Source organism: Platalea leucorodia, assembly GCF_965183815.1.
Source record: "Platalea leucorodia genome assembly, chromosome: Z".
NCBI classification, from domain to species: domain Eukaryota; kingdom Metazoa; phylum Chordata; class Aves; order Pelecaniformes; family Threskiornithidae; genus Platalea; species Platalea leucorodia.
Genome location: NC_138858.1, coordinates 26,118,021 through 26,130,795, shown reverse-complemented (window position 1 = coordinate 26,130,795; position 12,775 = coordinate 26,118,021). Strand labels below are relative to the sequence as shown.

The 12,775-nt window shown below is 37.3% G+C and overlaps 1 protein-coding gene across 1 annotated transcript in view; it reads right to left on the bottom strand.

The window, feature by feature from the left end:
• The window catches only part of HOMER1 (homer scaffold protein 1), a gene marked incomplete at both ends in the record, with an annotated part of 83,064 nt that overhangs the window by 47,439 nt on the left and 22,850 nt on the right, over positions 1-12,775 (bottom strand). The window contains 2 exons of the mRNA XM_082335398.1: positions 5,058-5,150; positions 9,961-10,092. Coding sequence (XP_082191524.1) covers positions 5,058-5,150; positions 9,961-10,092 — 225 coding nt within the window. The remainder of the gene's footprint in view (positions 1-5,057; positions 5,151-9,960; positions 10,093-12,775) is intronic.

The window sequence follows — 12,775 nt, the reverse complement described above, 5'->3', positions numbered from 1 at the left end:
ATTCAACTGTATAGACACTACATGGAAAAAAAACAGTGCTTAAATTGAAAACGACAGTCTTCCTGCAAATCAATTATGTATTTTAAGGCCTAATACTTCCCACTCACAACAGCCACAAATAGATATTTCATGCATTTGAGAAGAAAGGATTAACAGCTCTCCTGTGGTATAAAACCACTATTGTATCATATATAGGTTTCTGGAGGGTATTGAACTTTAAGTCACTCACCAGTCCTGGACTTAGACACGGACTGAGGATTAGTATTTTTCTACATGACAAGTAAATGTGAGAGTCTGACTCAGGTATATTTTGCTATTTAAGAGTTTGTCAGACATCTGCATGGTCTAAAGGAGCTCTGATGCTACTAATGAGTACGCAGGACTCCAGTGATGCCAAGCAGTATAAAAATAACAGTGCCTACAGTATATAAACGAAACACAATGGAGAGGAATTCATCAAAAGATGCCATAAATTTAAAAATATTATAAACAAAATGCATGGACTCACAAAAGAGTCTTTAAACTACAACAAGCAGACTTCACAGCACAGATCAAGCCACCTTTTAATGGTGGCTAAATACAGAACAGAAGAAAAGAAGTAGCTGGTTCTAAAATCATGAACAAACCAAACCAATTCCAGCTTGTTTTCTTATTAAGTATTACACAGTTTTCTCATTAAGTATTCCATATACTTCCCTGGCATCGCTGTTCTTCATAATGCTTCTCTGTCCACTACTGACTGCCCATGGCATAAGTCTGCCAGCTACTGATTCAGATACCATAACACATGTGAAACATTTGTTCCAGTATAGAAATTCACATAACCTCCCAGAAAGTTACTTTTGTAAGTAAGTTTTGTACTTCTACAATGTAAAGTAAGTAAATTTTGTACTTCTACAAAGAAAAAGCCAACAGATGATAAACCACAACCATTTTGCCAAAACCAACCCACTCCTTCCACGAAAAAATGTTGTGATTCTAAAACTTCTCAGGCAATAGATATTCCTAATAGTCTGCATAGGAGGGGCTCAGAATCACAGACAAGACTACTTTGAGTAAATTACTCACCATACAATTTCAGAAATTATCAGAGCTCTTAATCTGAAATGACCAGAGTAAAAAAATCTAAGGACAGAATCTCGCTTAAAGAAGAAGAACTAAGGTTCAGACTCCAGTTGCTTTTAAGACTGATGGGGTAAGACTGCAAACTGCACAAACTGCTCCATTCAGTTCTGTACTTGAACGTAATTAAGCTTAGTTTAAAAAAGAAAAAAAAAAAGGGGGGGAGGGGGGATGACACATATTTCAGGCTATTGCTTCATATGGCTGAGTGAACTCCAGATCCAAGTGTTGCTCTTTCAGTGCACAAGCAAGCCTTGTAACTGAAACTGGACCATGGGTGGCTTGTCACTGTACGATCCATGAGTTTATGACATGAGCAAAATAATTCCCTGTATTAAAGGATGAGTCTGGGAAATAGGAGGTGGCACAGCAGGGAAGCCCATATTTTAGTTTTATATAAACAAGATAAGAGCATTGCAAAGCTTTATTACCTAAGGCTGATTAAAGGGACACCAGATGGGGTACCTGTGTGCACAGGTGGTCTTAGAAGTACCAAAATAGACAACTTCTTTCTAGACTGAAGCCTCCAGATATAACAGATATAGATAAAGTGTGTCTTATTATATGAATCCATCTTAATATAGATGGGTTGAAAGTACAAGTTCTCTGACACAGAAACAATGCTTTCCTCTTCATTTCAGGAAAGCACCATGCACTCGGTGGGACTTACACATAACAAAGCACCATCTCTCTTGTAATTTGTTGTTCCAGGCCACTGTCTTTCTCTGGACAAGTTACGTTCTTTTCACAGTGAAGGTAAATGGGGATTTTATATATTATCCGATATTCTGGGAAATTAAAGCAAAGCCCGCTGGTAGATAGGAGGAGAACAGGCAGTATTAAAGAAACAGTAAGAATGCAGCATTTAAAATTAGCAGCAGCATAGCTCAGGGGAAAAGAAACTCCTGCTGTTAAGTAATTGCAAACTGGGCTATGTATTGTTTTCTTTCTACTACGTGCTTTACACACACACATGCACAAAAGCCAAAGAATATATGCCATCAGATGAAACAGTATATCTAAAAAATACTCAATACAGAACTACTACTTCCTGGCCACTGAGGCACTCTTCTGGTGGAAATATCTAGCCAAATAGTACAAACACTTTGCTAAAGCTTATAACACCTTAGAGAAGTAGCCTAACTTCAGTGGATTTTAGATAAGATTGTTCTTAAGTTTTAACATGGCTAACTCTGGTAAGTACTTGAACTACAAATACATATTCTATTTCTGAGATATTTCTGGTCTTTTGTTTTCTATTTCTCCTTAGTTTCACAACAAGTTTTTGCAAGACATTCAGAATTGAAACTCACACATACCAGCAGTATTTGCACGGTTACATCAAACAATAGTGAACAGCAAATACCTTGTGCGGGGTTTTGTTACACTAGTTGTAGAGATATTTTAATAAAGATTCAATCTGTAGGGACATACTGAATGCAGAAAAAAGCACATCCTTTTTCTCTTTTAGAATGGTATGGCAGAGAGGGTGAGGAATGTACCATATCTGGTACTTTAATTAACTGGCAAATAATAAGGGCATTTTTAAAGCAGTACCAAGTGAAATATAACATTTTATTTAAGTTTGACACATTTTTTTTTTTCCAGTTTTGATATGCAGTACCTTCCTACCTATTATTAATTTAATACAGAAGGATATCTGCAAGTCCAAGACAGCAGACGGGTGGACACTTGTAGCTAACCCGGTTACTGTTATAGAGCTCACTACTCACATGCTACCTCCCAATGCCTTCCCTGTCAAAGCTTCCTAAAAAAGCCAGGTTCCTGCGAAGTCTTGACTGGCCACTGAAAATATCTCCTTCCTCTTTTACTCTGCCTCTCTGCAAAGGATCACTATGCAAAAGGTAAAGAGCTGTAAAAGGACTGAGAAAGGCAATACTCGAATTATTTGCCTTGCAGCCACTTTTTGGCAGATGATCAAAATGACAGCAAGTGCTCCTTCAAATGCCTCTAGGGTCCCACTTTCCCTTGCCACCACCAAGCACCCATCTTCCCGCAAGTCATAAATCTCTTTGGATGAGCCCCAGCACCATGGAAGTGCTGCAGTTCACCATGAAGCCATTGCTTCTCCTTTGCTCCAGACTCCGAGGTTCCTGATTCAACTCCCTTCTCTCTAGGGAACTAATGAGAAGCATTAAGTATGTGAAGACTATTATGCTGATGTGTCAGCATTTGCACTAACTGTATCTTTCAGAATAATACACTAACTTATCAACACAGCGAAAAGCCAAGAGATGAAAAGTAAGGCCTGAATATGAAATTATTCCTAAGTGTGCAGTAATTAAATTGCAGCTCTCAATGTGCATTATAGAATCGCTCAAGGTAACATTTCTGTAACTGCCTACAGTATAAAATGTTAGGTTCCAAGTATAAAAGGAAATCTGCACAGGAAAATGAACACTATTAATAGGTCATATAGTTTAAGAGAAAGCTTTTAACCCTGGGCAGCTGCAACAAGAAAGCATCTTGTCTCTGAGCAAGTAGTTCAAATTTATGTCCAAACCAAATAATAAGTCACTCCATTTGACAACGTCAGATTTAACTTCTGAGTCCAGACTGTTAATCAACATGTCAAAAGAGAAGCAGAGTAATTGTTTTGCCTATACTATCGAGTAACTAGAGGCCTCGCTGAAGCACTACACTGTTTCTAAAGCCACGTGTATATTAGGTTATAATACTGAAATACCTATTTCCAGTATCTCCGTGTTTATGGAATTTATCAGAAATTTAGAGACAGGAAAACTAATAAAAAAAGACTGCCTTATTTTTCTCCCGTTACAGTAAAGCAAGTGGTTTCCTGTTAACAGCAAAAGCCAACCTAGCACTTGGGCAAAATGCCTACTGGGAAAACAACATGAGGTTGGTTCATTGTGTATATTCTTCTGGTTTCCACTGACTTCTCTTGGAAGGACACCAGATGTGGCTTTCTGGTGGCAATAAAACTATTTGTACAGCATGTTGCAAACTGCCTGCTATCCTTATTCCGTCAAAGATCAGGAGCATACTACAGCGCAAAGCACAGAGATGCACTGATTCAATGAATGAAGACTCCCCAGAAAAAAGACTCAGCTGCATTAATCCTACTCAACTCAGGAACCACATTGTATTTTTAAAGCTGCTTTATCCTCCAAGAGAAGGAAGGCTTCACTATTGCTTAAAACAAAGCAAATAGCTACACACAGAGCCAGAAACACTTGGGGGGGGTGGGGGGGGGAGTGGAGGGGCATAAAAGCCTCATGCAATTTCTTTTTTCAAAGTAAGTTGAAAGTATTCGTTTTCAAGTAAATTAATGTTAGGCATGACTAATGTAAATGTGACTATATTAATTTATCCTCCTGTTAGGCCTATATTAACCCAGTTCATGTTCAGAGATACCTTTTATAAACTCTTCTTTTACATCACGGCTAACTGTAATAAAACTCCAGAACCAGCATGTGAATCTGTCATCTTCCTTCAACACATTTCACAAGTGAATACTACACAGTAGGAAATAAGTAAAAATAGTTTGCTGGTTTGACTTTCATTTTTGTTGTAATGATTCTTCTACAAAAATCCTTTACAGTGCACTGCCTGAAGTTTCATAGATACAATAAGAAAAAACACAAAAGGTGTTTACTGTAGATTTACTTACATAACCGCTTACCATGTTTACTAATTTTCTGGAAAAAGCTCAGAGAAAGGAATGGGAATAAACAAAAGGCCAATTTTATTTTAAAGCAAGTCCCTTTGACATTTCTGTACTGTATGTTAAATGTATTCTTAGACTTTTTGACACTTCTAGCTGACGGCTGAGAGGATTCAGGGTAACTGGGAAGTATCCCATTCATTTTTAATACAGCATGTGTGTGTAAGATACAATATAGTAAGTAGCACAAATATGAAGTACTAGGCTTGAATCAGGCAGTAAGACTCACTTGAGAGGGTGTACTTGTTAGCTCCATCTTTTCTTGGGATTTTTCCTTTGCTAGTCGCGCAGCTTCTTTGAATTCCTGAAATTTTTCAGCAAACTGAAGGTACATATGTTTAAAAAAAAAAAAAAAAAGGAAAAAGAGAAAGAGTAGGCGTGAAGTAGTACATTACATGCAGAACAGAATGCTGTACTTAACATTTTACAACGTCAAATTCTGTCAGTAGATTTTTTAAATTTTTCTCCTTATTAGATACTCATTTAAGTGAGTTACACAGTGATATACCTTTCAGCACCTTTCAGACATAATGTACACTGTTCATATGTCAGGAAAATTATGATGCAACGAAGTTTGATCTGTTGCTGATAGTGTTATAAAACGTCACCTCAGAAATGGCTCATAATAGTGACAAGCTGCTTTACACAGCTGCTTTCAGTGTCAGGTTGTACTCTCCTCCTGACAACAAATGATCTGGTTCTGAGGCCTACTGTGGTCACTATTAGCCTAGAGCTTTCAATGGGCTTCATTCTTTCATGACTGAAACAAGACTGATTTCTTCCCAAATTTTAACAGCATTTATAATTTCAATAGCTAATTATGAAAGCAGCAGTGGGAATATTGAGTCAAGTTCATTGCTTGATTGTTCATTGACATCAATCAAGTTAAAGAACAAATTCATTGAACTAAGCACTTGCATATACTAAACACTAAATTCAAGAATTGCACATTGAACTGCCATATGAAGCTTAATTTCTATGCTACTGTACCTCTTCCAGAAAACAGCTAAAGCAGCAATTTAGAAATAAATGCACCCTTGAACTTGAGAGATTAAACCAATTTATTAAGAATAAGGCCTAGTTTGTCTGGCTAGAGAAAAATTTGGCTTCACAGATCTCAGCTTGACACTACACTAATTGCTATAGTAGCCAAGCATTTATTTTTCTTTCCTACTGCTTTAAACAGAATATTATATTATTATGATCAGCTTAAGACTGAAATGATTCTGCAAAAACATGGGAAGCTTCACTAACAGCTCCTACATCTCTCCAGCAGCAGCACACATAGAAAATGTTTTGCACCGCATTTATTTAGAAGGGACGAAGGCTACCCTTTGTGTGACACAATCTCCTCAACTATTTTCAATCAGAACTTCACTTGCTATGCAAGACCTTAAAAACCTTATTGTCTTTAAACTTCTTCTCCTGGTAGACTATTAGTATTTGAGGAAATATATTTTCTCTCCACTTGTATCCTATATTTCACCTGTCAGGTTATTTAAAAGCATACATTTCTTGAATATAGAAGGAGACAAAAAGATACCACCCTGAAAGTCTAACCCAGCATCAAAAAACATCTCAGAACAGATGACAAAATTGGCAACAGATCACCAGAACTAGATACTTATTTAAGATTTGTACATAGACCTCAAAATCTGATGGGTAACCTATTATTTAAATCAGCTTTAAGATTAGAGGATTGGTAAATGGAAAACATGATGCTGAGGCTTAGAATAAATGGCTGAAGACACACAAGGCAGTAAGTATGATCTTCTGTATCACAGTGGTGGAAAATGTGAAAAAATATATAATAGACAGATAAATAGGTAATGTTCTAAGAAAGAGCCAACAAGGCTAATGTAGTAGAAATTTTCATAAATTTACTAGAATTCCTTGAGGCAGTTAAGTTATGGATAATAGCAATCTCCTGATAAAATTCCTGAATAACAAAGATCTCATGGTATGAAAGAAAAGGTTCTCTGGAGGATCAATATTTTAAGGAAAAGATGAAAAATTGTGCAGGGAGACTACAAGAGTCTCTTACAAGTATCTGTGGTGGCACTTTTGCCATTTAGCACACTCTTAAGTTATGTGGAATAAATCAGGTCAACTAATTCAAAGGGGTAAGACAGACAGCAAACCTGGAAAGCAATATTTCTTCTCATGTATCAGGATACTATCAACAGCACAGACTTATATTCTGAATGAGAAAGCCATCTCAGTTTTTTCTGAAAATCATGGGACATTCTATTCCTCCTACTGCAGCAAGAAGGACTCTGCCAGCAAATCCTGATCCTGTGAAAGGAATATTCTTCAACATAGGCATCATCTTTCAGGTATCGCTGACTTCTGATGGAACAATCTTGAGGTGAATTTGTTGTCTAACATATTGAGAAAAGGTCTAATGAAGATAAATAAATGTTCAATTAGTTTCCTTCTATACTATTTGTGTATGGAGTTGATTAGAGTGCCATTATTTTTCTATCAGATATTCTCACTCTGCTAATTCTCAGTCACAGTAATTGTACAGAAGGAGGTTTCCACTGTTGCACTCTACCCTAGTAATTAGTTTAGGAGGACAAAGGCACATGAACCAAACCCAAATAACCTAAAAGTCAAACATTTACTATAAGCTAAGCAGACAATGACCTGAGAATAAACAGTTTATTCTTATCTGCTCTGATTATTTGCTTCATTAACGTGTTGAAATCAGTCACAGACTAGACTAAGTTTTTTGCGGTTGCAGGCTGTCTTCTGCTCCCTGGAACTTGAAATATTTCACTGGGGCCCAGAGACACTACTGCAGAACAAATTACATACAACAGGGCGGTTCACTTAAGGACTCTGATAAATCAAAATACAGAAAAGAAGTTCCAGAATCAATTTTTAAGGCAACTTCCAGAAGCACCCTGTTTCTGAACAAACCCATTAACACAGTTTATTTGTTAGCCTTATTACTAATATCCAGTAGTACCTTGAGCCCTAAATTAGATTTCAAGACCTACAGTGCTAGGTGTACCAAAGAGTGCTCTGGTAAACCTGACTACAATGCCAGTACACAGAAGTGAGAGCTAGTAATCTGAGCAGAGAGACAAGACAAGAAAGAGACTATAGATGTGATTTCTCTAAAGCTAGACAGCAGATCCAGGGTTTCTAATTCAGCTTTTCTGACTCCAGGACCAATATATTTACCAACTCCAGTGACTGGATAGACTGTAATCTAAAGAAAATTTTCCTTTCCCCCATCAAATATGTTTGTTAATTTTAAAATAACACAAAAAGTTTTACCTTCATGAATTTTAGTAGCAACAATCAGCAATTTCAACTCACGCGAATATCTGTTTGATAATTAAGATATAATACAACAGGAACAGTTTGCTGAAAAGGTCCTGAAGATTCATAACCATAAGATTCAGAAAAGGTCTGCGACTTGGTATTTTTCTCAACAGATTTGCATATTCTTTGTAAAACACAGCAATCTGAGTCACTGCTAATCAAACATGTACTTAAGACAAAATATCTACTGTAGCTTTTCAGATTATTTTTTCAACAGCAATATAAAGTCTTAAGCCAAGGGCATGATTAAAACTCTTACACATCCGTTTGAGGTCACTGAAAGAATGGGATTGAAACAACTGTAATTAAGAAGGCAGTAAGTACCACATGGGGAGAGCAAGAGTCAAGGATAGGACAGATAAAAAAACGCCAAATATTTCCACTGGCAAGGATAACCTAGTGTTTAAAGTCAGGCAAACACAGAGTGTGCATGACTACAGCATGATACTTTGCCTCCAAAGAAGCATTCTGTGATTAAGGAAAACGAGCTAGTCTGAGAGAGGTAAACTAAATCAGCATTTATGCTAAATCCAGTGAAATACTAAGAAAAGTTATTACCACCTTGGTAAGCAAGTGCCTCTAGGACATACACACCAATTTAAGTGAGTGACAAGGTTTCCAAGTTCACTGAAGCAGTGATAGGTGCACAAACGCACATGCAATACTAGTGGCATTCAGAATTTCCTGTGTTTGTGTTGCTTCATGGAAATGAAAGCTTTCTGATTATGAAACGAAGAAATCCTACAAATGTAACACTTGTCCAAATAAAGCAGATGTACTGGTTCTCATTTGAATGGTTTTCTAACAGGCCCATGCTTATCCTTGGATAGTGACAACTACTTTCTCGAAAGCGTTGGTACGATTATTTTTTTTAAATAACAAGCCAATCATTATTCCTTACTTAAACATGTACTATACATTCCTTTCATTGCACTTGGGTTTCCAGATCTTTTGTATCCTTCAAAGATGAAAATACTCTGCTTAATGTAAAGACATGTTCTTAAACTGAACTAAAATTTCCCATCTGGAGAAAAATGACACTGGCTTGTACAGGTTCCTGGACTATCAGAGTAGTATCAATAGCAATAGGTATGGAAGAGAAGGTGCTCAGAGGCACTATACCATCACTTTGAGAAACAAGGGTTACTGCTTTCCTCAGAATAAGGTGTACTTCCCTCCTGCACAAGTAGATGAGAAAAAAAAAAAAAAAACTCATGTATGGCACAGAATTTCTTTAGTAAACATTTCAACTTTTGTATTCCAACAAGAAAAGATAGTTTTCTTTTACACTGAATATATTTCCCACTAGCTTCACTTTAAGACTGCAGATGTTGAAATATCTGTAATTTGATGCACTATCTAGTAGAAAAGTGAAAGTGAATGTGACTTAAGAGAAAAAAAATGCATCTGAAGACTACCAACAATTTTTTTTCTAGGAGATCTAAGTACAGAAGGAACACTAAATTGCCTACTCCTTTAAATTCTATCATGAAAAACTGTAATGGAAGAACGATTTTTAAAAAAGAGAAACCTAACAAATGAATTATTAGAAAGCATTAACAACATATACTCTGATAGCTTAAATCCCTCTTCTTTCCTCCATCAGTTAAAAGAAAATTTGCAGGTATCACACTTTGTCTTGTCTTTTTACATTATAAGGATTGATAAAGAACTTTTTTTTGTAAGTTATTTTTAAATAACAACAGTAGTGAGCACTGAGTCAAGATACTATGAGCAGGAATCAAATATTTTTAAGCAGCTTGACTAGCTGAATAGTTACCACTGGTCATACTTACCTTTGAAAGGTGATGTTCAGATGAAAATCCCAAGCCATAGACTGTATTCGCCCTGCTGTCTGCCCACTGGCCAAACTTCTGGGATGTTTTAGTAAATGTCATGTTGGGGGTGATAGTGCTATTTATTATTGCCTGAAAAAAAGTAATAGTTGTAAAAAAGGGGTTTTGTGGTTTTGAATTTTTCTTTTAAAAACTACTCATAATTGAAAATGCCAATATTGTAGTCAGTTTTATAATTAAATCACAGCTAAAATTACAAAAGCATATTTTCACATACATTCTGTAAAAGGAGCAAAAGCTGGGGGGGGGGACGACACCTGTTTGCAATTGTAAGCAGTCATTTAGTAGTTACCAAGTCTAAAAAAAAGTCCTTTAAAGCATCTGCACAGGCTAATGAGATCAGAATAACTAGCAAAGTCCTTTTTTGTCTCACAAGTGTATTTCTTTGTCCCCTAAGGAAACGCCTCTCAAGCTCCACTGTAAGCTTCACTGTTGCATTCCGCCCACCCCCGCTGCATATGTGATTCTCACTGTAAAACATGCAACAAAACAAGAAGGACAATTTCTTTTTAAGTTTCTGTATTATAAGAATCTGTTTTTCCTTTATACACACACAAGCATGTCTAACAGTGATGGGGTCATATACCAACTACAAAAGAAGAGCTACTCTAAGAATCATTTTTCTTCTCTAGTTCTTGTCACATACAGGATGGAAAAAGCACATCCTCCAGCATTCAACTTCTGCTAATGCAAACAAAAAATGCAACTATTAGATGATATGCTGGTTCCACTAAAAGCAACTACAGTTTTACCATGGATTTCAACAGTATTTCTACCACATTAAAGTTTGCCTAACATATTCTAAACCTGCAATGTGGAACTGTCCAGCTGATTTAAAGTATGTCAGGGTAAAGTCTTATAGTGAAAACAATGGATTCCATTTAACTAAAAATCTGATGGTTAGTACAGTTTACAACCAGCCAACACGAACAAGAAAGACTAGCCATAAACCCAAAGACAGGTGTATTTGAAGTGAAATGCAGGCAGGCTTTCTCACCTGCCTGGTGCTACTAAGAGTTTCAGCCACATTTGTTAAATAATTCACAGCCCTTTTCATGAATCGCTGGTACTTTGTAACACCCATGTGAAAGAGAATGTCCTTAAAACTTCCCAGAAAATAGCACACACTGTGAGCAGAACAATTCAGCAAGAATCTTTCTTACATGCCAGTTAATGTGCTCCAAAGGTTATTGTCAGTATGTGTCCTACTGCAACTGTCTTACAGTACCAAGTTGGGAATCTTTTGAACATTAGTGTGCATGTTTCCTGCTTCCATGAAACCACAACCCCTGCCTTACCCCTGGCAGGTTAAAGCGAGTGATTACTGAAGAATCCTAGAGCAGCAATAAAATCCACAGGGTCTAAACCATCTTCTCTGTTGTAAATAATGAAATCTTTCTTTTATTCTTTGAATGGCAGGAACTGTACAGATGCGTAGAGAATAACAGTATTTTCTCAGGATGGTGACAGTGAGAAACTTCAACACCAGAGAGACCAAGTACTGCTCTTCCAAGCCCAAGACCTTCTAGAAGTCAAAATCAGTCTATACTACTTGTATGAGATGGCCTTCTGGATGGATATTAAAATGAGTAGTTAGGGAGTTTACTTAGCCCCCTTTGCTTTTGCTGAGATTTGGGTAGCACTGGAGCACAGCTACGATCAACCTAAATTTTTGTTGGAATTCTGCAGGGCAAGTCTGAAAAATTCACAGCTGAGGGGCCAGCTAAGCCCACAAACAGTTGCCATGTGCATATAGTGATTCTCAGTGGCGGAGTACTGCAAGAAAGTTCAGAAGAACACATTGTATTGCAACATGTAGAAAGACAAGCAACAATATGGCAGCACAGACAAATTTAACAGAACTGGCATCTTCTGCAGTGGCTTTGGCAGCTCCACTATACTCGCGTTAAATTAGAAGAGCAAATCTGGATGTAGCTGAGGATATCAAACAGGCAGTTCTCTCTGATAACCTTTGCCTCAAAATGCAAGTTTTGGCTATCATTGTGAACAACGCCTGGAAAATTTTGGAATGCCAGAAAACATACATTTGTACCAACAAGCCTCGTCAGGTCAAAACCAGGATTTCCTGTGTGATCAGAGACTGGAGAACCATTTCCAGCATTAATTGTTCGCGAAATGTCTCCTCAGATTTTCATACAGGAGAAGCTTGTCAGTGAAGTCAGTGGTAATTCAAACATCATTCTCCTTTCTTTAGGCATAAGGTTCAGAGCCCAACTAAAGGCAGCAGGCTTGCACTTGCACCATGGCCTCTAACAGACCTCATAGAAAATGGCTGTCTATGCCACATAGGATAGAAGAGATAATGTGAGAAAGGCAGGTGGACTTCTTGGAAAGGAGGTGTTCTGGAGCTCTTTTTTTCTTGTATGCTTCTTGTCTTCTTGTACACTGTTAGTGCTTGGAAGCCCACTTCTGAAATCATGTGGTGGAAGCCCCGAACAGAGCTGTGTAAGCTCACTTAATCTCTCTTGCTGTGAAAGCTGTCAACAGTAATATGTTTGAAATTAAATATCCTGGGGACAGTGTAGAAGAGAGTCTTCCTCCCAAATCAAGCTCTAGCTGTGTTGTCTAGCTTGCATAAGCCCTAGTTCCATCCATTGCTTAATTAATTTGAACTTACATCACAGATTTGAGAGTGTGCATGTTAGGTCATGGATGTAACTTCCTCAACATAGAAGCTGACTCTATGGATAGGACTTATGACCTCCAAGCAACAGGCAGGTTTAAAGCCTGCAGG